Raw genomic sequence first — 25,576 nt, 5'->3', positions numbered from 1 at the left:
AGTTATGGTGACTAATCAGGACAAGACAAGGCCAAAAGAACCCTCCAAGTTCTGTGTGTCTGTCGTAAAAATCAACAGCTTGAGCACTGGTGTCTTCACTGGTGTGCGTGTGAAGCTTAACCAACAAAGTGCTGTCACATAGCAGCCAGGACACAGAACGCTCACCGCAAACCACTGGTCACAAACACACACGAAAAGAGGAGCCCAGTCTCAGGAACAATCTAACCCAAAAGAGGACAGATCTGCTCCATCCGTACCCTGCTGCTCAGCCGCTGAAAGGCAAAGAAAACAAAGAGCTCGTGAAGCCGATTCCCCTGCCTGCTGTATGTAGCACCACAGAATAAAATCAGGAGGAAGCGAAATACTCCTTTTCAAGCCTTCTTGCCTTAGGCTGACGTTTACCCTCTCTTCTGCCCATTCTGAGCCAGTTTTAGCTATTTTAGATCTGTGACATCACAAAGCAGCTGGTTCTGGTCTCCTCTTGCTGTGCAATTTCCTGGCTGCTGCTGGGCCCAAAGGCTTGGTCTCCTCCATATGCACAAGGAGTTACTCCCCTCCCAGAGCCAGTTCCAAGACCCACGGTAGCCACAGTGTTGGTGTGTGGTTCAGGTACTGCTGGGAGAGCTCTCTTTGCTCTCTGTTCTCTAGCCTGTGTCTGACAGCAACCGGTTATACCGACTGTGGCACTTAACAGTGCCCACACGCACCCTGCCTCTTAAGGCTCAGAGACAGCCATTCCCGGTCCAGTGCAAAGCTGCCAGCCGATTCCCTTTCACAATATCCACCTAAACACTGAGCTGCTAACCTGCAGATTTAATCTCAGATCTGACTCAGCCAAGAGATAAGGAGAGAGGAGGAATTACTACTTTTAGCCACCACTTCAATCCCAGTGAATTGCTACTGAGACCACCCAAGTGCACAAAAGCCTGTCTCACCCAACAAAACGTACCTATGCCTATCTCCCTGGAGAAACAAGCAGCTCCAGAAGCAGCCTCATTTCCAATGACCTTGTATTTTGTGGTCTGTCCTCTTGTGCCAGCCCGAGCTGCGGCTTTTTCAATAGCTGGGGCCACTCAAAGTCTCTCTCCTTTAAGGGCTCCCTGGTTGAGCACACTGCAGCATGTTTCCTCAGGTGTTAATAGAAAATGGGGAGCAGAATATGTCCCAGTTACATCAACCTTATGGGAATACAGAATCTCAGACCTCTATCCTGCGTCAGTGGATTGAAGAGAGTATGGCTTGCTTTGGGGGTGTGTGGGGGGAAATGCAGAAGCAGCAGAACACAGAAATACGTAGCACGCTTGCAAAGCCTTGTTTCCTTACAACTCCAGTATAAACCTACCCTTCCCTCCTGATAAGGAGGGATAACTCTCTCCTTTCTCCTCAGCAATTAACATTGACTTCCTTAATTCTCTCCTTCATTTTGGGCAGTTCCCAAATCAAAGAAAATAAGCAGGATATATGTCTTTGGCCTTCTGCAGGAGTGTGCATTTGTGGGCTGAATTCTGATAAATATTACAAATACCAGCACTGCACACAGGAAAGGCAGTATTTTTGGAGAACAGATGTCTATGCTTATCTTACATACTTCTCTGATCCCTCCTTAATGACTGTATCTGAGCACATCATAATTTTTAATGTAAATCTCACTGCAAAGCAGGAGTATGGTTATGCTTAACAGAAGCAAACCATGACAACTGCTGGGAGCACACTAGCACAGTGAGAAAGAAGTCTGTGCTTTGATCTCGGGGCAAGAGGACCCCAAACCATAGCCTACTTTTGTCCTTCTCTGCTGCTTGTCTGGACTCTCCTCCTCGTCAAACGGGTGAGCAAAACAGCAATTGGGAAATGGAGGATGCTGGCATCAGCTAAAAGCAGAAAGGCAAAGCTCAACCTGCAAAGCTGCACTCAGAGTTTGCCAGGAGCAGACAGCATTCAGTTCACAACAAGGACCCTTGTAAGATCCCCACAGCCTAGCCAAAAAAAGAAATGCAGTCTGCTTCAAATCCTGGCCAGTGATTCCTGCTTCCTCTCCACCTCTGACCTGCAGCTCTTGTGTGACAACACTGACACGGCAGCCTGTCTGACAGCATCATTTTTTTCCTCCTGCCTGGAAACAACCTTTTCCTTCCTCTCCTTCCTCCATGTGTTCCTCCACAATTGTCATTTCCTATCCCCAGCCTTTTAACACAGCTTCTTTCCAATAGTTATTTACAGCAGGGACAATATACCAAAGATTGCATAACTGGCCATGGCGTAAACACCCCTAATCTTCTGTACACCAGACTAAAAGCAACCTATGCATCTCCCCTGGCCTGTTGGAAACACACTTATTTCCAGCCAGTGCTTTCTTGTTAGCTAGCAGGGCACGCAGTGCCCAAGAGAGATCTAATTTTAATCCAATCTCTTTTCCCACCCTTGGGAGACCATCTGTGTTATTTATTCCAGTGCTGGACAGCCATAACCACAGAAATGTAGATTTAAAAAATGAGGCACAGCAGGTATCAGATAATAGACAAAGTTGCTCCTCCCCCTCAGCTCCTCTTCCTTATTCCTGGACTCCTTGCCTGAGCGCTGCTAAACATTGAGATCCCTGTTTTTTCCGCAGCTGGGGGCTGTGGAGCAGTGCAGATGGAAAGCAGAGACAAAAGGTATTATTCAAAATTTTTTCCTATCCCAAAAAGGGATGAAGACCTGGATCCAACACTGGGTCTTTTGGCAGTTAACAGCTTATTTGCAAAAAAAGAATAATCCTCCTGGGATAATTAAGTGATAAAGACTCCCTAAATCAGACTGGCTGGTTCCTATTACAGACAAAGGCATGACAGTGCTACACAGGGGACTGTAATCTCAGAGGGACCCCCTCCACACCTGCGGTGCTCAGTGGACCCACTCACAAAGCTTTCAAAAGCACTTGAGAGCACCTCCATTGCTGATGTGCTATGATTGATGCCTGTCACACTAACCAACATTGTCTCATTGTATCTCGCACGCTCCCCTGTCATTCCAGATAGATATCCATCTGTTGTTTCTCATCTTAGACTGGGAAGTCTTTAGGGCAAGAACCGTCATTGTGTTCTGAGTTTCTGTGTTATTTAGCACAGAGGGGTCCTGCTCCATGACCTGGTGGCTCCTAGGCAATGTGTACAGTCAAATAATTAGCAGTCATGTGACAGCAGTAAAATCCCCCCCCCAAATGAAGCTTTATGGAAGCTTCCTAGAGCTCAGAGCAATATCCCATGCATTGAAACATTTCTACACATCTCTGGCACAGAAAGATCCAGGTTATTGTGGGCAACTACAGCGATATTGCATAGACGTCAAGAGGGAGAAGGCAACTTTGCAATAAGGCAGTGATTGTGTGAACAGTCTTTCCCTGCAGCCAGGAAACACCATGGCTGGTACTCCTGGGTTACAGTTCGGATGGGTTCCAGAGGGCCAAATCTCATATGATGCTGGCTTATCACAGGAGTACCAGTACTCGAAAGCTCCCCTCAGGAATTTACATAAAGCAACTGACATACATTTCACCTATGGAGTTCCCTGCCCCAGAGGATTAGCAAGGCCACAGATAAGCCCATCTTGAAAATAATATTTTCTAGAGGTACTATAAGAAAGAGGAACAGTTACAGGGGAGAGAAGACTCCATATTTCAAGTGTTTGCCTACGGCAACCGCTAGCAGCCTGCAACCAAAAAAGATAACTGCCTTCTACACATTTTAATACATAATCACCCATTCCCAGCTCCCTTGCAACGGGGGTGTGCTCTCTTCAAATGCAGAGGACAAGTAACTGAATGATGGGGCTGAATGGGCTTTCTCCTACCTCTGGATCCTTACAGCCCACATATGAGAAAGAGACCATACCTTAGTGCAATTGGCAGCTTTCGGCTCAAGGTCATTCAAGGTCACTAGTTCCCGGAGCAGACTGCTCTCTTGGTAGCCTCCCTTCACTCCTCGCAGTTTGAAGTAAGCCTGAGATCGCTGGAGAATCAGTCTGAGGTTCACAGCAAACCCCGCCATGTCTATAGCAAAGGGGCGATGGGGGTCAAACACAGTTTTCCAGCCATAGACCTTCCCTGCAGCGTTCACTTTGGGTGACTCATAGCGCAAGCCACCGACGAAGGCTACTGGCCACACTGACACCTTTCTGGTGCTGCGCATCTGGAGGCAAGGAAAGAGAAGGGTATGGTGGATGCACACAGAAGGATCAGCTGCATGCGACTTCCAATACACAAACCAGCACCCCACCTTGCTCGCTGTCCTGCAGGAGACGAATGCCCCTGAGCTTCAGCACAAACCCTAGAGCTAAGGGCCTGGGTTAGGCTCCCAGGCACCCTCTGTGGCCACAGAGCTCATTACTCACCTGTACAAGGATGAACACCCTGGCTCTGGAGAAGCAAAGTGCTTTGGAAAGTGGCAACTAACAATAGCAATAGTAATGGATAGCCACGGAACCAAGCATGAGTTCAGCACTAAAAACAAAGCTGCCAATAATAAACGTAACCGAGATTCAGAGTGGTTTTTTGTCCAAAGGCCTTTAGAGCTGTGGGGCATCAGTCCTCCACATGGACAGCTGGGGAAACCAGGACACAGAGGAGGGAAGCACCTTGCCCAAGGCCACCTGGAAATGCAGGAATGGCCTATGTAGGAAGAAAGGTGCTTTCTCTGAAAGCTAAGGAGTTTGAGCTGCAATCTCAACCTATGAGCCACAGTAAGGCTAAAAGCATCTTTAGAGTGAGGCACTGCAGCTGTAGCCCACAACCTCAGGGACAGCTGAGAAGCGCAGCCTCTCCAGAAACTCCCAGCACGCAGGACGGTGCTTTGTAGCTGCTCCTGCTACCCAGCGGAACAACGCTGGATGCCTCTACTCCCTGTAGAGTCAACAGAAATAGATAGGAGCCATCAGGGGACACTTCAGATGCCTGCACTTGCCAATGCAGATGGTTTGAATGCCAGTCTGCCCGCTCACCCTCCCAGAGCCCTGTCCTGCTCTGCTGGCAGGCTCGGCCTCGCGTTCTGCTCTCAGCCCGGTCTCTTAGATCAGGGATCTCCCAGAGCTAATCTCATCACTGCTAATTACTGCAAACGAGACCAGAAGAGCTCTGGCACTTGCCCTTCTGCATTATACACATGCTAACAGCAGCCCCTGTCCACAGGGAACAATAGTGCGTGTCTTCTGCATTTCACAGCACATTTCATTGGCTCCATGTGACCTTAACTGCAGCTACAGATCAGAGAGGAGAAGCCTCTAAGAGCAAAGCACACGGGTGAAGGAAGGAACCCTTTCTGCTTTATTAATGTGTGGTGTCTGTCTCAGGATGCTGCCAGAGCCAGCCTCAAAGGGGACTGTGGAAGAAAGACATTCAGTCTGAATTTGCTTTCAGCTTTAAAAGCGTGTATATTCCTGTGGCTATCCAAGCTAAAGTGAAAGCCATCAGGGAGGGGAAAGGGGGCATGTATGGAGGAAATAAATAGGAGATCCCTGGTATGAAAACTGGCAACTGGTGGGGAAGGAGGCAATCCTCCTTTCTTGTCCCTTGCTGCAAGAGCTCGGCCTCAGGAGAGCAAGGGAACAAGTCATTTCTGAGCTGGAAGCCAGGTGAGGTACAGTGTACCTGGCACTGTGAGACCATTGCATACCTGCAGACAGGGAAAGGCTCAGGAGTTCATTTAGAGCCCCAGCAGGAGTGGAACAAACAGCAAAGGTGGGAAAGCATGTGGGAACCTTCCCCTACTCAAGCCCGACAAGACTGTCAGGACATGCTGAAATTCAGCCTGCCATCACAGTTCCTGGAGCCGCAAACTTCCAGGCTAAGATCTCAGCCCCATCATCTACTTACAACAGCATGAGAGACCATCCGTCCCATGATGCTGCAAGAGGAAGAGCTCCAGAGGGGAGTGCTGCACAGATCTCCCAGCAGAGAGATGGCCCTCTCCAAGGCAGCGCGCGAAGGGCTCTGCTTTTCTGGGAGGAGAAGCAAGCACTGACAAACGCATGCTCCTCGCATGTGCGGCAACCCAGAGACAACCACATAGAGCATCTCTGAACAAGATGTCCTGCAAGTCTATGACTGCTGACACCATTCAGGCATAACTCTGAAAGGGCACTGCTACCTCAGCTGGGGATCTGTGCAGAGCAGGCACCAGCTTCTTCACAGCTACAGAATTTAACCAGTGGACACACTGGGATGAGAGCAAACAAATGCAAACAGCAAGCAAGGAAGAGAAACCCCACGGACTCCTCAAACAAGAACAAACATGAATTAACAGACAGCCAAGTGCAATACATAGGGGTGATGGAGAAGAAAAGTGGATAACATCAGATCAGGAACCAGCTGGAAATCTGCTCCAGGGTGGGGCATGGAAGGAGGATGGCCGAGGTCTCTTCTGGTAGGCACGTGCTTCTGCACAGGCATGTTGGACAGCAGGCAATGTTCCAACCCTAACAAGGCTCCCCATAGGGGAAGGCAGCTCCTCATTAGCTTCCTTTACAGTACAAACTATCTGCCTCCTGATCACATGCCACAGGATAAACTGGGGTTCCCGTTACTTCGCACAGGATGCCTTTGACACTGGGAAACACACACTTTGCAGCGCCGTAACCAAGCCCCAGAGAAAACTTCAGGACAGCTGCAGTGGGACCACTATACAGACAAGACTGATCCAGAGCTCAGGAGGGGATGTACACAGCATCTCCTCAGCTCAGTACACAGCATCTTTTACACCCCACGTGCTAATCTGCTGTGTTCAGCCAGTTGGGAGCCCCCCAGCAGGGTCTTACCTCCTCAAAGAGCTCCAGGCTGTAGGTGTTATCATCATCGGCAAAGTAAACAATCCCAGGCTGGCTGTTATTTTTGTTAAAGGTCTCTCTCAGCCATCTCAGGGCAAGGTTCCTCTGCATGGTCCCCCGGGGAATGCGGGGATCCCTCATGTCTCCCCGCAGCTTGTAGTTGCGGGGTGTCTCCACATTCAGGTGGGTGTAGTTCAGCCCCGTGTCCCGCAGCAGCCGGGTGATGAGAGGCGTGCGCCGCTGTGAGTCCTCCACCAGGATCCAGTGCAGGTTTGGCACGTGCAGGAGGGTGTTGGCCAGGCGCGTCAGCTCTGCCTTCTGTACGGGCCGGCTGTAGGTGGGTGTAATGACGTGGATGGTGGGAAGGGTGTCTGACCACGGGGGTGGGCGGGTATAAACATATTCTGTCCTCACCACCTCCACAATGTCCCGGTCCGACAAGCAGTATTCCTTGGAGTCCAAGCCTGCAGCGAGATCACGCCGGGAGTCACCACCATCATCTGAGCAAGGGTATGAGAGAGAAGAAAAAGCCGCATGGACTCAGTCCTGCAACACCCCCTGAGTGAGCCAGCAGGCTGCTTGCTAATAGCAGGTCACCCTCATGGTTTCAGAGGAAAGGAAACAAGCTCGGATGGAGGCTTTAATAAATAAGTACACAAATAAATAAAGGAATCAGGGACAAACACACATGAGAAAAGAAGTTCCTGCTGTTAGAAAACCAGCACCAAACAAGGCCTGAGAGCCCAGGACAATGCTGCAGCTGAGTGCTCAGAATAAGCAACTTCAAAAGGCACCCAGAAGAGACAGGCTTGTACAGCAATTGGATCTAGGTAAAGAAAATAGCAACATGGATTGACAAACCGTCATTCCTGAAGAGCTCCAGTGCTCTGGGCACCACGCTCAGTGGGACAGGACTCATGGCTCTGCACTCAGGCACTGGAGCACCTGGATTGGGAGGCAGGGAACTAACTGGTGGAAAATACCGAGTCAGTGAAGATCCCCCAACAACATCGTCTGGCCAGGATACTGCAGTACCCTACTGCTCTCCTGACAGGCCTGCGATGGGGCACAGAGAAGTGGGGAAAGACACACTTCAAATCCAGAAATGGAGAGTAGAAATTAAAGCCTGTAATTGTAGGTTTTTTCCTGCAGAGACTTTCACCTGCCTCTGACTAACCTCTCCTCAAAAAGACCCTACCAATCTCTGAACATAGCAGCCCATTCAGTAGTGTGGATGTGAACAATGAGGAGCATACATATAGGATACACTGATCCAAACATATAAAATCCTTGCAAAGAGAGACTTGTTCATGATCAGCTCAAGGGAAAAAAAATGTTCATGCACCTGTCACTTTTCCAGGGTGTGACTTTCACACTTTTGTACCACCATAGACCAGCAGGAGTACCACGGTCTACAGTTAGAACTGGTAGAGATGAAGGGGCACCTCCATTCAGGATATAAGCCTGATATAAGCTGCTTTCTAGTGGGCACATAATACTTTGAGCCATAGATTTTGCAAAACCAGCTACTACCAGGAACTTCAGATGAGAAAGAACAGGAACAGACAGACATTAGATCTGACCCAGCAGGGTACTACCTATGTTTTTTTCATAGCATGTTACTCTTCCAGCAGCATAGACTTTGATACCAGCCCTGAACCAAATGAAGGCCTCGTACTCCATGGCATTGACAGAGGGAGGGTATATATCTAGGGGCAGGGGGACAGGGACAAGGTGTCCTGCACATGTTGGTACCAGGCCATATATAAGGCAAAGCACATCAGCATCACATAGCAGAGCTCTCTGAAAGCAGAGAACACTGGAATCAATTCAAAAATAAATATGCAAAATGCATTGGACACAGACACAAATGTAATTAGCCAGGACAGTGCTTGAGACAGTTTGCAAACCCCTGCAGGTCAAACCCTCAGCTGTAAATCCTGTCATGTGTAAGCACTGCCGTTCTGTGCTCACTAGTGTATAGACGCACATCTCTTTTTCAGCACCTGCTACCAAAGGATCTCAGAAATGCACTAAAAGAACAAAACAATTTCTCCCAAGAGCTTTCAGGTTGGTCTCTATCACCACTCATTTTCCACTGGGGGCTCAGAGAAGCAGAGGCAGAGGAAGTGTTTCACCAAGCTCGTGGTAAGTTCAGGACTGAGTCAGAGCAGAGCAGTCTCTGTGCTGTAACTTCAGTGTCCATGGGCATTCACAAAAACCAGCTCCTAGTTTTTAGGGCATTGAATCAAACTGGTATACAGACAGCGTATTCTCAGTAGTCTTTCAAGTCCTGTTTTAGAGCCCAGTAGATCCCTCATCCTCTGAAACACTGTCCACCTTCCAGAGGGGATCACAGTCATTTTTCCCTTAAGAACTACCCAAAGCCTTATGGGTGGCTGTCAGTCCTCCAGGGGGAAAGGTAAAGCTGCTCGGTACAGACTCTGAACTTCTGACAATTCAGACTGCACATCAGACTGTTCAGCAAAAGGGTAAGCAACTGCGGAGGATGGGTGCAAACATTAAAATGAAAAGGGGAGAGAATCTCCCAGAGAAAGGGACCAGAGAGGGAAAATGAGCTGGCTGCCTTCCCCACAGACAAGCCTCCCCATGCTGACCCGCCTGCCCTGGCGCTCAGCAGAAGGGCAGAACCAAGAATGAAGACCGCAGTAGGCAGCATGGCTTCTTCCAGCCCCCAAGAGCTCTCACAGCCCTTAGATATTGCTGCTATGCCAAGAACAGGAGAAAAACTAGGACCCTTCTGGCCAGAGAGGATCCCTCAGAACTTCCCGCATTCATCTGATTTGGGCCAGGGCTCTATTTAATGCTTTGTGTGACATGTAGCATGGAAGCTGACTCTCTCATAGCATTGTAACTCCACCAATCAGGTGAGATGCTGGCTCTTGCCTTCTCCTTCAAGTGCAAGAGCACCAGTTTGCTGCTTTCCTGAGGACACTTAAAAAATGCTCTTTGCCTCCTGTCTCCCAGAGCAGCTGTCTCAAGTGGCAGCTTTGTTTCCTCTGCTCTCTTTTTTGCAGCTTTCCTGCTGGACTAACTTGTGTGCAGAATGCTGCAAAGGCCAGCAGGAAGGGACTCCCCTCTTATGGATCATCAGGGAACAAAGAAAAGCATCTTCCTTCAGTACTCTGGCTTTAGGCCATAAAGAGCTCTCTAAGTGCAGTAAGCATATCCCATGGCTTGGAGTTTGATGCCTCTGAAGAAACCCTGTAAGCACTGGGCTGTTCCTACAGCAGAAGTGGGGACGCTTCTGCATGAGCATGGACTGGGAGCTGAGATGAGCATGGCTGCCATGGAGAAATGAAATGAGAGAGGAGATGAGGACGAGGGAGGGATGCACAGACTTGGCATGGGCTGGTTTGATTTCTCTCACCCTTGTGCACTGCAAGCAGTGGAGCAATGGTGCTCTGGTGCCAGACGGTGATTAGTAGTGTCCAGGGCAGAACTATCAGCACGATAGCCAGGATGTCTCGTCTCTTCGGCATCTCCAAGACTGACTGGACCCACAGCTCCTCATTACCTGACAGTGAAAACCCCAGAGACAGAATAGCAGAGCACATGGAGAACAGAAATAAATGGGCAAGAAGGAGCAAGGACAGAGAGAGAGAACGCGAGAGAGGGAGAGAGCAGCGAAGGCGACACGACTCGTAGGTCTTACCAGTGCTTACAACCCACCCATTGCAGAAGCAGGTTTGGAGGGGCCTCGGCTGCTGAGACCAGGAGCGGGAGGATACTTCTACAGGACACTGCTGGAGCTGCCAGCAGGAACTTCAGGGACTCATTTGGAAGGAAACCTGCAACACAGAGCAAAGGTGAGTAGGCAGAGATAAGAACTAGGGAGCTGCTCCACAGAGTTCACAAATCCTCCTCAAGAGCAGCAAATCAAACTGGGGCAGTAAGCAACAGAATGCGTCCCACCCCTCCAGTGAGAAATGCCTCCTGTGTGTCCAGAGCCTTGCTTTCCTTTGCATCCACTTGTCAAGCAAGTCCCTTGCTTCAGCCAAGCAAAAGTTGCTCAGTGCCACAGCATCTGAACCATCCCCCAGCAGAAAAGGACCCTTCATCCACAAGCCAGCTAAGGCTCACAACACCACGTGCTAGGCCCAAGCCCCTAGGAGGAAGCAGAGACCATAATGACCACATTACCTGCCTGACACATCAGCAAGTGCTCTGACCCACCAGGCCCTCTCCCTCTGCCAGGCAGAGCACTCAGGGTGACTGCACCTACGCTCGTGGGAATACAGCTCCAGCGAAGCTAGTGACCCTGCGTTTTGCCCGTCATTGTAATCCCCTCAGCTCAGACCATCCCGCTGGCATCTTTGATGCAGCCAGTTTTAACTCAGGCTTCCAATGGCCTGTTCAGGTTCATTTCTTCCATCTCAGAGGTGTTGCGACTGGAGTATATTGAACTGCCACAATGGCTTAGTTTGATTCAATACAAGCACATACAAGATTTAAGCAGACTGTATTTTATCCAAGTATCTTGGCAAGCAAAGTATATCACTTAGCAGGGACACACACAGTGGACAGTTTGCAAACATGGGTAGCAGTTTAGTACCACTGTTCCCATGTGGGGGAATGCATTAGCCCACTGCTAAAAGGGCTGCACTGCAGATAAGGGAGAGCCCAGAGAACACTGCAGTCGAAGGCAGGGAGCAGTCTGCTCTGGGGAAAAGCACTGATCTCCCACTGTATAGCCACTGGCTGGCTGGTCAGTCACTGCCACTGCAGTGCCCTGGAAACTATCAGATCCCCTCCTTAAATCAGAGGGGAGCTCCTCAAGCCTGGCCTGTAGATACGATGCTACTTTGCAAATGTTTTCCCCGAGACGCTTGGAGCTTGCTTTCTCTTGGTTGCATGGGGCAGTCATGGAGAGATCCAGGTTCAAATCCCTGATTAGCCCAATTTGGATTGATCTGAATTTCCCGTGGCCATGCCTTGACCACTGGGCTGTACAGTCAGCCTCTGGCACTCAGCCCAGTGGAAGACTTGAAGTGAAATGGCTCCAAGAACTGATGGGTTGTCCTTTTAAAGTGCAAGCAAGGGATATTCAAGTTGCTGGACAGAACCTGGTTCTTCCAAATTAGCACTTCAATCACAGAGGTATTAATTTACCAGGGAAAACAAGGGGTAGGGAAAACACAGGTTGGTCTTTGTCCTTAAAAGGGACATGTAAATGTCCCTCAACAAAAGTTTTAGCGAATCCATTTTTTTTCCACACATACAAAACCCCAACTCATCAAAAAATTTCCAGCCAACTCTAGCAAACAGACAGTTCCACACCCAGAGGTCTCTCACCAGGGAGAGACCTGCCACCTCCCATACAAAAACCTGTGCAGAAATCACAGTGCCAGCATCTACAGAGCTGGGGACCCATCCTCCTCATGTGCATCCACCCTTCTCCAGCACTGTGCACAGCGGCAAAGCCTCACTCAGGAGACCCTCGTCAGAGGACGCAATCAGCAGATGTGCTGGCAAACTGCATTTAGGAAATGCAAGGACCCAGTGGTATGGAAGGAGGTTGTGGTGGATTGGGGCAAGCTGCAGCTAGTGAAGGTGATAAGAGGGAAGTCTTCTGGAAGGGTCTTCAGAGGAAACAACAACAAACCTCTAAACCAAAGACATCTGGTTCTACGGAAAGTAGGGTTTCCTGCAGTCAAGTGCAGGGACCCAGCAGGAAAAAGCTTTTCACAGCCCAAGGATATGTATGCTCTGTGCAGCCGGACACCCTGCAGACTTTCAAGGAAGCATCTCCCAGCAATGCAGATTTGTCCCTATTTTTTTCAGAACTGGAGAAAGAAGCCTCATCCAGACAAAATAAACCATGGAGGAAGAGGAGGAATTATTTTAGCAAACATCAGCCTTCTGCTGCATCCCTGTCCAGTTCTCAGAGCCAGAGAAATCCCGCTGGCCTAGCACTGCCAAAGCACAGTGCCCTCAGGGAAGAGCATCTGACCTCATCCTTGCTGTCTCTGCAGTTGCTGTCAGTGCCTGAGCAGAGGGCACTGAGCGCTGGCATCCTCTGAATCCTCTAATAAAGCCAGAACATGTCCCTTGAGCATCCCTGTAGGGCAGAGCTGTAAGGGGCAGCTCTGAAAAGACTGAACACCTTGCCTGGTAAAGTGCCTTTGCTGCAAATGCACCAAGGAAAGGACTCCGCCACTGGAGAGGGGGTGGGAGGAAATGACATGCTAAAAGAGCCACTCAGAGTCAATTCACAGCATCTGGCAAGCTGCCACAATGGGCTGGCATGCATCAAATGCCCCGTTTGTCAAGGGCAGCTTCCTCCGAACACAGTGCTCTTACCTCAAAGATGCCTTTTCCTTGCCTCCTGCCAGTCCAGACCCAAATTGTCAGCGTCCTCCCATAGAACAGGCTGACCCTGGGCTTCATATGATGGAGAATGGGCACCTTTGGGCTGGGGTGCTACTCTGATTTCCACTCTTTCAACACAGGGGAAAACAAGCAGGCTCCAACAATTTGTGCATTGGTCTCTTCAGGATCGATTCCTTTTAATTAGCTACAGAGCATTTAGCAGCTCCCCGGTCAATCATCTGTCACTTTGGTGCTCCAGCTGCCGAGGGCCAACACAGCCCACTTGTGCCCCAGCAGAGAGCTGTCGGCTTTGCTTTGCAGCTCTGCTCAGGCTGGCAGCAGAGAGCTCCCGGGGACAGCGCTCTCTGCCGTGGAAACACTTCCTCCCCATGTCCTCCTGGGGCTGGCTGAACGCTGAGCTCCATTGGCATCAGCAGTTGTGGGCTGCAGATTTGAATCAGATACCCCACACGCAGTGGCTGTAATTAATGTTCCCTTCCCTATATACAGCGCACTCCACATGCCCAAAGGGACACAACCCCAGTATGGATCTGAATCACAGATGGCGATGGTCGGCTGGGGGAGAACATGGAGCCACAAACCACAGCCTGACCCCCAGTTGCTGACCCCACGCTTCTGCACACCGAGCTGCCTGTCGGCATCCATGGTGTACCATGTACTCTGCTCTGCAGCAAAGACATTTGCTCACAGTTAATTCCTGAAGCGATTTGATTTTATTGATGACCCTGAGAAGCCTGACTGAAGGACATCATAAGAATTCACTTGGGGCTGCTGTGAGCACTACAAAATCTGGATCCAGACAAAGTATTTCAAGTGTGTTGCCTCCCAACACGCAATTGAGGGCCTCAGTGCAGGGTGATGCCAGTTCTCAGCCATGCTCCCACCTCACCATCACATGTTGAAGCTGCAAAAGGTGAAATCCATTTTCTCCTGTGAACAACATCAGCTAGGGAATACGTGGCCGCCCACGATTTTACACTGCTGGTGAGAGAAGTCACAGCTTCACAGCCCAAGACAGAGGGCTTTCCCCGCATCCAAACAAATCCCTCGCTACCAAAGCCAAACGATGCTTTTTGTTGCTGTTTACTGCACAAGTGAGGCTAGCCAAAAATTAGTCTGGGGAAAATTATGCTCCTCTTCAAGGCATTCACTCTACCCCTGCCCCATCATAATACCACTCTCCTTTTCCCACTGAAAACGTTCAAAACAAAACCTGGCTTTGTTCAGATTGTCAATTTTAGGCTTCTGCTATCTCCTCCTCCACAGGGAAAAGAAGGAGGAGGAAGAAATTTAAACATGAATTAGTTAAAAAGATCAAACTCTATTTTCCACTACAGAAAGTATACTTTCTTTTTTCAGTTTTGAAAAATCAGGCAAAAGATACAAATCACCAGCTCAAATGTAAGCGATTTGGGAGTTAAAATACTTCTAAAACAAAGGTGTTTTGCATAGTTTGGAAAGACTTTCCTTGGCAGAAATGTATTTTGACATGCTGCAAGCAGAAGGGCTATGCCACATGGTGAAAGAGATTTCACATCCTCCGGCAGAGGGCAATGGTGTCAAGGCATGACAATATTAAAAGGGCACTCATCTAATAAAAAAGCCTTAATAAATCCTGGAGCCACGTGTTAGTAACATGCTGGATTATTAAACACTGAAGGTTCTTTTTTTAAATCAAGTTAATTGGCGTCAGCTCTGACACCGTAGGAAACACTGATTTGATCTGCAATCTGGTTTATAGTCAGTTTTACCTTCTTTCTTCCTTTGGGGCTGATCAGCCCCAGCGTCATTACTCCTTGGTTTTCCCACATTGAACAGAAGTGATTTAGAACATGTTAAACTAAAGAATTGCTTGAGTTGAATTTGTATATGTACATAAGTCATTGGAGTAAAAATATTGTCTAGATGTAAGAAAAACACACACAAAAAACCCAAACAAACATACCAAACACTTACTTGTATTACAAAACAGCCAGGAAATAACAAACACACACAGCCGAATTCTACAACAAAAGCTTTACAAAGAAAATAAACACTCATGCTTCAGGATACAAAGTATATTCTCACTAATAGCTTTTCACCCTGGGCAAAGTATCCCCTAAACCTAAACACAGGGTTTCTTTCACCTTTGCAACAGCAACTGGTTCTGATCCCTGCTGAAAAATGATGCAGGAGTGGCACAGGCCAGAGCTGGCCCCTCCACTCAGCCCACTTCAATCCACTAAGCAGCTGGACCACAACCCCTGCGACCCAACAAACCCTTTTGAATTTACATCCAAGTTCACACACCTGAGCCAGTCGTCTCGCACAGAAGACGACTACGGGCATGTGAGTGCAGCGCTGTCATGCCCACTTTTCAGATGAGGAAACTGAGGCACCGGGCAATTACTGCTCTCCCTTGCAATCACACAGCACAGCAGACACTGGGGACAAGGGCTCTGTCACTGGGCTCCCCCCGGTCGCATGCAGGCACACCGGTGGCTGGCTCCAGGTGCTCCATACGCAGCCCTGCTCCTTTCCACACCGCGTGGCAGGGGACAGGCACGACAAGCCTCTGTCTAAGATTTTGGTATTTGGCAGAAAAGACTTGTAAAGCACAGGCTAAAAATAAAGGTAGTAATAAAAGCCTCTTGCTCATTAATTACTCCGTAAGCCATTACTGCCTAAAAACCCCGTAACTTTAATGGGGGCTATTATAAGTATAGTAGCCAAACTGTGGAGCTAATTACTGTTTAGTTATTAAGCAGAACATAGCCAGAACTGAGTAATAAGCACGCAGAATTGCTTGTTCTTCGAGGATTTAATCAGGGGTGCGAACTTCAACCTCAGAGTCTCCCGACTCACGGGAGAAAAGGACAGAGGCTTTGCAGCCCAGGGCTCCCAGAAGGCTGCATGCTGCCGCAAGGGGCAATGCACCATCCTCGAGCTACAGCTGATTTGTACAACGCAAAGCTCGAATTGCAAGTCAAGAAAGGGAGTGAGAATGATTCAGAAATGTTTCAGACCGCCGTTACCAATCTGCCAGCTAGAGGAGAACCGGATTCATCCACGGGAATCAAAAATGTTGAGCCAATGCAGACTGGGTCTGTGATGGAGGGTGATGGTTTGCATCACCTCTTCATCCAGCATTTGTTTCCTTCTTTTAAAAAATTAAAATAATTCCTGTGGCCAAAAATAGAGAAATAATGTGTTCTTCTTTTTTCTTTCTTTCTTTTTTTTTTTTTAAGCACAAACCAGAAAATTCACGACAAGCCTCTGTCTAAGATTTTGGTATTTGGCAGAAAAGACTTGTAAAGCACAGGCTAAAAATAAAGGTAGTAATAAAAGCCTCTTGCTCATTAATTACTCCGTAAGCCATTACTGCCTAAAAACCCCGTAACTTTAATGGGGGCTATTATAAGTATAGTAGCCAAACTGTGGAGCTAATTACTGTTTAGTTATTAAGCAGAACATAGCCAGAACTGAGTAATAAGCACGCAGAATTGCTTGTTCTTCGAGGATTTAATCAGGGGTGCGAACTTCAACCTCAGAGTCTCCCGACTCACGGGAGAAAAGGACAGAGGCTTTGCAGCCCAGGGCTCCCAGAAGGCTGCATGCTGCCGCAAGGGGCAATGCACCATCCTCGAGCTACAGCTGATTTGTACAACGCAAAGCTCGAATTGCAAGTCAAGAAAGGGAGTGAGAATGATTCAGAAATGTTTCAGACCGCCGTTACCAATCTGCCAGCTAGAGGAGAACCGGATTCATCCACGGGAATCAAAAATGTTGAGCCAATGCAGACTGGGTCTGTGATGGAGGGTGATGGTTTGCATCACCTCTTCATCCAGCATTTGTTTCCTTCTTTTAAAAAATTAAAATAATTCCTGTGGCCAAAAATAGAGAAATAATGTGTTCTTCCTTTTTTCTTTCTTTCTTTTTTTTTTTAAGCACAAAACCCAGAAAATTCAGAAATATTGGAAAAGCCTGGAAAAGAAGCTTGGATTTTAGGAGGCTGTTTTTCCACTCGATACTGTTGTCCAGCTTCACCTGCAAACCCTAGTTCTGTCACTACACTTGCCTTGGCTACATACACAGGGGCCACTCCTCGTGTTTTCCAAGCTGTTAGAGAAACTGAGGCATAGAGATTGCAGAATTTCCCCAACCTTGCAACAGTTGAAGCAAAACCTGACCTACTCTCCCCTTCCAGTCCTGAGCCCCTGAGCCCTGTTGCAACAAATGGGATCAAGAACACAGATTATCTCACAGAGAAAAATAGTATTAACCAAGCTTCTCAGAACAACACTTAAAATTTAAAGCAAGCATGAGCAAAGTGGATCAAGGGAGCTCAACACAAGCACAATTAGCTTCTGTAACTTCTTGCCACAGGATACTAAGAAGAACAAGAACTTAACAGGATTCAAAAAAGGATTAGTTGTGTATGTGAATAAACTGCATATCCAGAATTAGAATGAACCACCCACCAGTTTGGCAAACATATAAACCCTTGAGTTTTGGAGCTTCAGCCAAATTTTAACAAGCATCAGAAACTTTCTCTTCTCCAGATTAATCTTCCCCCCATGCTGCTCCAACTCTGCAGACACCAGTAGAGGTGGCCAGAGCTAGAAACAGGACAGGAGATGTGATGGCACTGCTCTTATGCTGACTACACTGCCTAGTCCCAAGATTTCACTGCTTCCAACAGCAAGGCAGATCTGTTAAATCCTTAAAAGATTTAATGCATTGTCCTAAATGTGTTTGCTTTCTTGTACAGGTTCTTACACTGCAATCATCATCACAGTGCCCAAGTGCTGTCCGGGATTTCTCGAAGATCCTTAGCTACGGTCACTGCACTTCCTTTCCTTGTTGCTCCAAAGACACATAGGGGAATGCCTTGGAAGGGGCAAGTATCCTTTTATTACAGTGCTTTTGAAGAGGGTTGAACCTGGGCTTTGAAATCTTCTTGTGATAAGCAAGGCAGAAGCAAAAAATGTGTCATGCACTTGGCAACAGAAAGTGGCAAGGCTGATGTGGATCCTTGGTGCCTGGGAGAATCTCATCAGGCTCGGCCTGGCCACACAGGAAATCCTGTCTGTCGTAGAGGCAGCGCTGCCCTTACTGCTTTCAGAGGATGCACCGGTCTATCAGTCAGGATTGGCAATGCTTGGTCCAGACTCCCTCTCAAGCCAGGAAAGCTGTGGGTTGACTCAGGTCCTGGATGAGAAAGCATTTACAGCACCCAATACTTCTTGATAAAGGGCTGCACTTCACACATGGTTTTTAAAAAGCATCTCCATCGAGACAAAAAGCCATTTCACTTACAACCCACTTCCAAAATAGAAAGACAACCGGGAGTTGTTTTCTTAGGGGAAATGCTGTTTGACCCATGAAAAGCTGTTTGACTTTCTTTAAGGTTGCTTGTGGGTGAGCGCTGAATGAATGCTGGGAAAAGAGTGCTCCAACAATTAGCTCACTTAAGGGCTTCTCCATCAAGTCTTCTCGAACTGGTGACACGACGATACCTTGAGTTATCCCTTTTGCTCATCTAAGACACTGTCAACATTGTTGGAGACAGACATATTTCCAGACTCTCTATTTCCACCTCCGTGGTCTGCATTGCACTGAATATTTTGCGCACCGCTGACTTCCATAGATTTTAAAAAGTGACACTAACAAAGGATGACCCAATTTCAACATGATTGGACTAAATTCCACAGCTCCATAATAGGGTTTGCATACGCTTTGTCCAAAGGGTTTGAAGACACGTGCTTCCGCGTGATTCCTCATGTAAGAGAGGCGGCAGGCCATAACAACCAAGCCTCACCTTTCCAACCAGCAGGCCAGTGAAGGCCACTGTTTCAGGATCTGCAAGACTGAATCATTGAGCCAAACATGTCAAGCTAACACCAGGCTCCCTGTGGACTTGCCTTTCTCCCTCTACCCAAGGAAGCCTAACAAGTTGAACATGCGTAACATAGCTGGGTGATGAAAGAACGGACATGGCTGTCAGAAGAAAGACTGCGACGCTTGCTAATGCTGTAGTAAGATTATCTCACCACCACACAGTTCACAGCTTTTGTTGTTAGTGGCTGAGAGAAGTCCCAGGCTTTTCTATACTGCCTAAATGCAGGGCGTGGGATTCCATGGGTGCATCTGAGAACCCCGGGCTGGTGGGATATGCTGGGGGCTGCCTCCCATCACACTGGCACCTGGGAAAGTTCACAAATATGACCATCAAATACGAAGAGCTGTGCCCAGCAAGCCACGAGCCCTAATTTTATCTCCCAGCTGGCTCTGCAATATGTTCCCAATTCCAGACCTGGAGATGAGACTGCTCACCTCCCACACACTGTTGCCTCTTGACTCGCCAGGGAGATGAGGCCGAGGGAGTGCAGCAGGGCCCTCCACCCCGCTCAGCTGCAGGTCAGGCCCCACAGCACATGGCACACACCTTTCAGCATTAGCTGGAAAGCAGCTCACCAGCTCCGTACCTGAGACCTGGCTTCATAGCCATCAGCACTTACTTTTAATTACTGAGCTCTTCCCTTTTTCACCCCTGAAAAAAAATAAATCCTCCTCTATTTAAAAAGAGTTATTAATAACCTGATTCTAATGCATAAAAAACGGGGAAAAAAGAAGCCTTGCAGAGCTAGTGAGCAAGCTAGCCCTCTCCCACTGCAGCAAGCCACCACTGTGCACCTTAAACACCTTAAAAAGGGATTTAGTTTTCAAAAGCATATTTTTTCTTTTTTTCAATAGCAAACATCAAGTATCTTAAAGGTGGGTTTTTCTGAAGGCTGGGGAAAAAAATATGCAGGCATCCAAATTCTCCATTACTTTTCAAAACACCAGCTGTTGTAAGCACAAGTCCCTGAAGACGCCACTGAAGTAAAAACTGCTTTGCAGGAGCTGTTGTCAGAGTTGCTTGATAGTGTGCACATGTCCAGGCTGAGAGGTGCTCCAGACAGGCAGCGATGAGCATCCATTGCCATAGGAGCACAACGGTGCTGTTCCCGCTTAGGGGAGGCAGAGTGCTCCTAGCACGCTGCAAATTCACACATGGCGTCTCCTCCGCACTCCTTCCCACAATGCCACTTCCAACACGTGCTGCTCACGAGGCAGCTGTGGACGCCTGGAATTAGTTGCTTTGTATTTCAGAGGCATTAAGAGCAGCCATGCAGGTAATTTGAGCTGAAGAGCTTCTGGGCTATAAATTCACATATAAATTTCTGCTGTATTGCAAACTACCTTTTCACTGCAGACAAGCCTGCAACAGGGCCAGGGTTCCCAGGTTAGCTGCTGCACCCTACTCAAGCAGCCTGTTCAAGAGTCCTTGTTGGCTGCTGCCCGAGCAACAAACCCTCCAGCATCATAGCATACCCCAGTGCTGCAGAAATATATTTATATCGTAGCAGCAGTGCTTGGAGGGACAGGGCCATTCACTGAGTCACAGAAGTATTTCTCGCAGGTTTTATCTCCCATGGCCTTGTGGGACAGATCTAGCAAACATGCAGCATGGCACTCAGAGCTCTCTCAGCTCCCTGTTTAGCAGTCGGTCAAAAAATCATAGCCAAAACCATTACACCAACCTACAGAGAAACCCCCCAGCTCCCATCCCCATTAGATGGCTTCTTTAAAGAGATGAGGCTCAAATCCTAAGCCCTGCTCAGTGCTGGGTGGTCAAACAGGGCATAGAGAGTCCAACAGCCTGTGACCTCTGCAAAAGGCACTAATGGGACTGAAGGATTAACATCGATTCTTTCATGCTACAGCATGGAAAGGGAAGCGGGGGGATCCGGGATGATAAAGCAAACACCCAACTGTAATTCAGCAGCTTGCAACACAATCAATCGCCGCTTGCAGTTCTGCAGTCCATTAGCACAGCCACAAACCTACACAACCTTCTCATTGGAAACAGGAAGGTCATTTTAAAATTACCTCCCTTCGATTTCTGGTCACTGCCAAAATTTGGCAGGGTCTCCTAACCCTACTGTGCCTGCTGAAAGGAAGCACACAGGGCTTCCCATGATGCACTCATCCTTCTTCCCTCACCTCCTTTCTCCACAGTGAACACAGAGGCTTTTGCCTGCCTGGGAGCCTTTGACATGTCAGAGTAACATGGCCCATCTTCCATTTGAGAGGCATTTAGAAGGGAATGATTTCTTTTCTTCTACTAGCATAAAACCCCCGTATGCCAATCCAATAAACCCAGCGCTATTCCAGCATTGCCCACAGAGGTGGGATTGGGCTCTTAGTTTGTCTCGTAGTGGGAAAAGCATGGGCTAAATCTACCAGTTTGTCCAGCTTCCAATATAAGCCTGGTTCTGACTCTGGCTTCCCCCGTGGCTTAGTTGTTTTGGCTCACCTGCACCTCAGCTTGCTCTAGAGGTGAGATGAAAATAGCTGCCTACTTTTGGACAGGAATCACAAGGCTCAAGTAGCTCACAGGCTAAATACAGAAATGGCACAAGCACTGATGCCTGAGGTGCTGGCAAAGCGCAACTCACACCAATCTGACGGCCTGGTGTGCATGCCTGGGGAAGGTCATTTCTCCTAATTTTAGAATCACCCAAGGGCCAAACCCAGCCCAGATCTTCTTCATATGAATGAGAGACAGAGAAGCCAAACAAAAGCTGGAGACAGAATTAAGCCAACAGTTTCACAGCCCAACTCAAAAAAGCAGTGAACAAGCAGCCCTCACAGGAAGACAGGCACCTACGAGTGCCTCTCCCTGCTGCCAAGCTCCTCAGTATCACTCACCAGCCCCTGCCATTTCCAAGAGCATCTTCATCACTTGCAAAAGCTTGACCTGCTCGGCCAAGCACCATCCTGCCACCAAACTAGTTGGGACATAGGGAAGTATTCCCTGTGGTCTGCAGAGTGTCTCAGCACCAGGGAACTCTGATCTACAAGTGACTGAAAGCATGCACATGTAATCTGACAGAGAGAGAGATGAGAGATGCAGACATGGCTGATGGACAGACAGACTCCCCTGCAGGGTTTTACTTGCAAGGTGAGGAGCGAGACAAGCCCTTGGGGAGCTCTGAGAAACTGGAGGGTTTTGTAATGGCTGCTCTAAGAATACTGTAATCATGCAGTAATTACGGTGCATCTCAAATCAACCAGGCAAATTACATCGTTATTATTACGACTGTCACCAACCTTGCATGGCAGGGACAGAGAGGCAGGCCATCCCTTGCCCAAGAAGGGAACAGTGTTAGAGTATCAACAGAGCTACAGCACAGACCCATCACACTCCCCTCAGGCCTATCCAATCCATGCAACGGCAACCTGGTATCTTCCTCAAGTGACTAGGACCACATCTGTACTTTCCTAGGCTGTATCTCAAGGTACAACACTTAATTAGTCAGGTTGATTTTACCTTTTTTTAATTAAACAAGTATCTTCAAGCACAAGAGCAGCCCTTGTCATTTGATTGGAACTGTCAGTCTTTCAAATGTCATTCCTGCAGATGACTAATCTTTGAAAACAAGTTACTATACTCTTTGACTCAGTTGATAATGAGCCAGAGCAGTAATGATGGTTGAGACAAAGAGGGAGAAATCAGTGCTGCCTGGACTCAGGAGGGCTCAGTGCTGCACGTGGCCCTAAAGCCTTTTTGCAGCTTGAGGGACTGGGGCTTCCTGACAAATGCAGAATGCAGGCTATGAAAATGGGGGATGCGGCACGTCTGTGAGGACATCTTGGCACACTTGCTCCCCCAAGTCGCTGTCATGTTGACAAAAAAGAGAAGAACTTCCTCTTTCAGTCACTCAATGTGTTGGTTTTCTCAGTACAGAGTGAAGACCTCATTTCATTCTGCCTCCTCCGCAGGCTCCCTTTTGAACAGGTTTCCCTGGACTCCCTGATCCTCCATATTCCCACATCTACCCGATGTCACACTGCTTTGGGAAGCATCCTAAGATTTACAAGCTGAAAGTGCACCATAGTGTTAGCAGCAGGGGAGTGCCTGTGCTGATCCCAACCTGAATGCAAACACTCGCCTACTCCACAACCCCTTTGCCCCCACAGACTGGGGTCTCAGCCCTGGATTGCTGCATAGATTACAATTTGCTCTGTAACAAGAATGACTCAGGCTGTCAGATAAGTTATTAACTTCAGCAGCCAGAGTCTCTTCCTATTAGTGTTATGGTATGAGATGCCTGGGTGAGACAAAAAGGACTGCCAGGCAGAGCACAGAGTGCACGAGACAGCGATGAGAAATAATGTTGGCAGCATTATTAAAAGATAAATTGGAGGAAGAAAGGAGTTGTATGTGTGGGGTGACAGCTTCAGAGGATTGTAACAAATCCTTTGCCACCAGGGGCTTCACAGCTGTCAAATTCCCCAAAGCCAGGGGACAGGGCAGTGGCAGGGAGACAGCTTAGGTCCCCCTGCTCCACAGGTCAAAGCATCCCTTCCACACACGTGTCCTGCTAGTGCAAAACCCCAAAAGCATTCAGCAGCAATAGGTTTATGGCATGCAATGTTTTCCTGACCCCAGTACCTCTTCACATGATTACGGCGACAATAATCCCAGTATCCTCACAATGCCATGGACAGTTACTCCTCCACAAAGGGCAGAAATTGGTAGCTCCCCCTCCTACCATCCTTTGGGCTTTATTTATAGAAAGGCACCTTTTATTGCCATTTTTGCTTCTTCCTGAGGCTAGTCTGCCAGGCTTGAGGCAGAGATAGTATCTACACCTCCAGGATCCAGACAGCTCCACCTTGCTGCCAAGAGATTCATCTCAGAGTAATTTTATTCACAGTTATGCCTGCCAGGCCCCCTTCTCAATACTCTTGGCTGAACACTGGCTGCTTGCACTTGGAGAATTTCAGAGCTAAAGTAACTAATAACTTAGACTAACTAACTCTGTCTAAGGTAGATGTGACTTCAAACTGAGCCACCCAAGAATGAGTTGAACTCCCATCACATTGCTTCGCTGTCTCTTTTCACAATCTCCTGCCACGCCTGAATCTCACTGCTCAGGCCAAGCTAGCACATACAAATCTATCAGCATCCTTCCCGCTGCCCAAAGAGCCTACCACTGTACAGACACCTCACTTGCACGCCAACAGCTTCCTACACAGGTAGAGTTGTCCTGGCCCCCACCCTTACCACTCAGATTCCACCCAATCATTTCAATGCTCCCAATTTTAGCATTTGCAATTTTTTCCTGGTAAAAATCATGCCAGAAATGATGCTCATCTAACTGACAAACAGAACCAAATACTTCCAAACACTCACAGAAGGTCATTCCAGGAGCTGCACACTCTCTGAAAATGAATATGCTAGAGTCACACCTTGTGGATGTGCCACTATTATAAGAAAGACACTGAAAGAATTATTCATTAGTAGCGACTTCTGTAGCTCTAATCTCCATAACCAGCTGCTGTTCATCCAAGTGGATCACAGCCCATCTGAATAAACCTTTGAACGTCCATACAACCCCACATAACATAGCCGAAGTCAGACTCTCCTGGGGCATTGCATTCCCGCAGCTACCGCAAGAGCTGAGGATGGGAAGGATAGAATATTCTTGTATCTCACCAAGGCTGTAGGGACCACGCAGACAGAGAGTGCCATGAACTGGCTGGCAGCCTTTCAAGGGTGGCAAGCTTGTGCCAGATTATACTTCCCTCTCCCAAATTAGAAGCAAAACGTGCCATTAGAAAGTCAGGTGAAAGCTGTCTCTCAAGGAAGCAAGAGGCTGCCTCTCAGTACCACTGCGTGAGGAAGCATCTTAAAGCATCCTGCTAATCTGAGCACAGCCGTTGCCTCCCAAAAAACACCACAGCTCTCAGGGTCCAGCCTTGCTTTGTGCTGTCCCAAACCTGCCTAATTGCCCTGGCAGACACACGTCACGGGTTGCTGACCCACACGATAAACTGTGCTAGCATTTAATCACAGCACCATTCTCCTCCCATTCACACCAAGCCCCTCATGGAGGCAGATAAATGGTATCATTACAAATATTTATCTTCCTCAGTCCCGGAGCCTAAGCTGGGCAGTGGAATATACTGATCGTAGGAGACACAAAAAGACCAAACAGGCACTCTCTCTGCCTCAGTCATGCAGGTTTACTATCCAAATGTCATCCCTGCACAGTCCTGCCAGGCTTCCAGCATCCAGCAAGCTCCCTGTTCAGAACAGGACTGCAGCTTACTCTGTATGTCTCACTCCCTCCTTCAGAGACCCAGCCCACTCACAGATCTGCCTCTCAGCAACCGTCATGTGCATCTATTATTCAGAAGAAATATCAACTTACTCATGAGCCAAAATAGGTTCCAGGTACCGCACCCAGTCTCTAACAAAATTCCTCCTGCGAAGCTGCTCTTTTCTCAACCTGGACTCAACTGAGAAGAGTTGCAGTACTGCTCTCGCTTTGATCCCTCTGGAGGGTTTTACAGCTTTGTTACGGTGAGGGACAGGAGTTAACAACCCTGTGAG

The 25,576-nt window shown here is 48.2% G+C and overlaps 1 protein-coding gene across 1 annotated transcript in view; it reads right to left on the bottom strand.

The window, feature by feature from the left end:
• The window catches only part of B3GAT1 (beta-1,3-glucuronyltransferase 1), a 38,586-nt gene that overhangs the window by 5,371 nt on the left and 7,639 nt on the right, over positions 1-25,576 (bottom strand). Inside the window, exons 2-5 of the mRNA XM_009281291.1 lie at positions 10,469-10,604; positions 10,184-10,330; positions 6,784-7,292; positions 3,867-4,163 (exon numbers count right to left, since the gene is read on the bottom strand). Of these exons, the coding sequence (XP_009279566.1) occupies positions 3,867-4,163; positions 6,784-7,292; positions 10,184-10,295 (918 nt within the window). The 5' untranslated portion in view covers positions 10,296-10,330; positions 10,469-10,604. The remainder of the gene's footprint in view (positions 1-3,866; positions 4,164-6,783; positions 7,293-10,183; positions 10,331-10,468; positions 10,605-25,576) is intronic.

This window comes from Aptenodytes forsteri, unplaced genomic scaffold (assembly GCF_000699145.1).
Source record: "Aptenodytes forsteri isolate BGI_AS27 unplaced genomic scaffold, ASM69914v1 Scaffold324, whole genome shotgun sequence".
NCBI classification, from domain to species: Eukaryota; Metazoa; Chordata; class Aves; order Sphenisciformes; family Spheniscidae; genus Aptenodytes; species Aptenodytes forsteri.
Note: the sequence above shows the minus strand (reverse complement) of the source record. Positions and strands in the feature narration are given on the sequence as shown.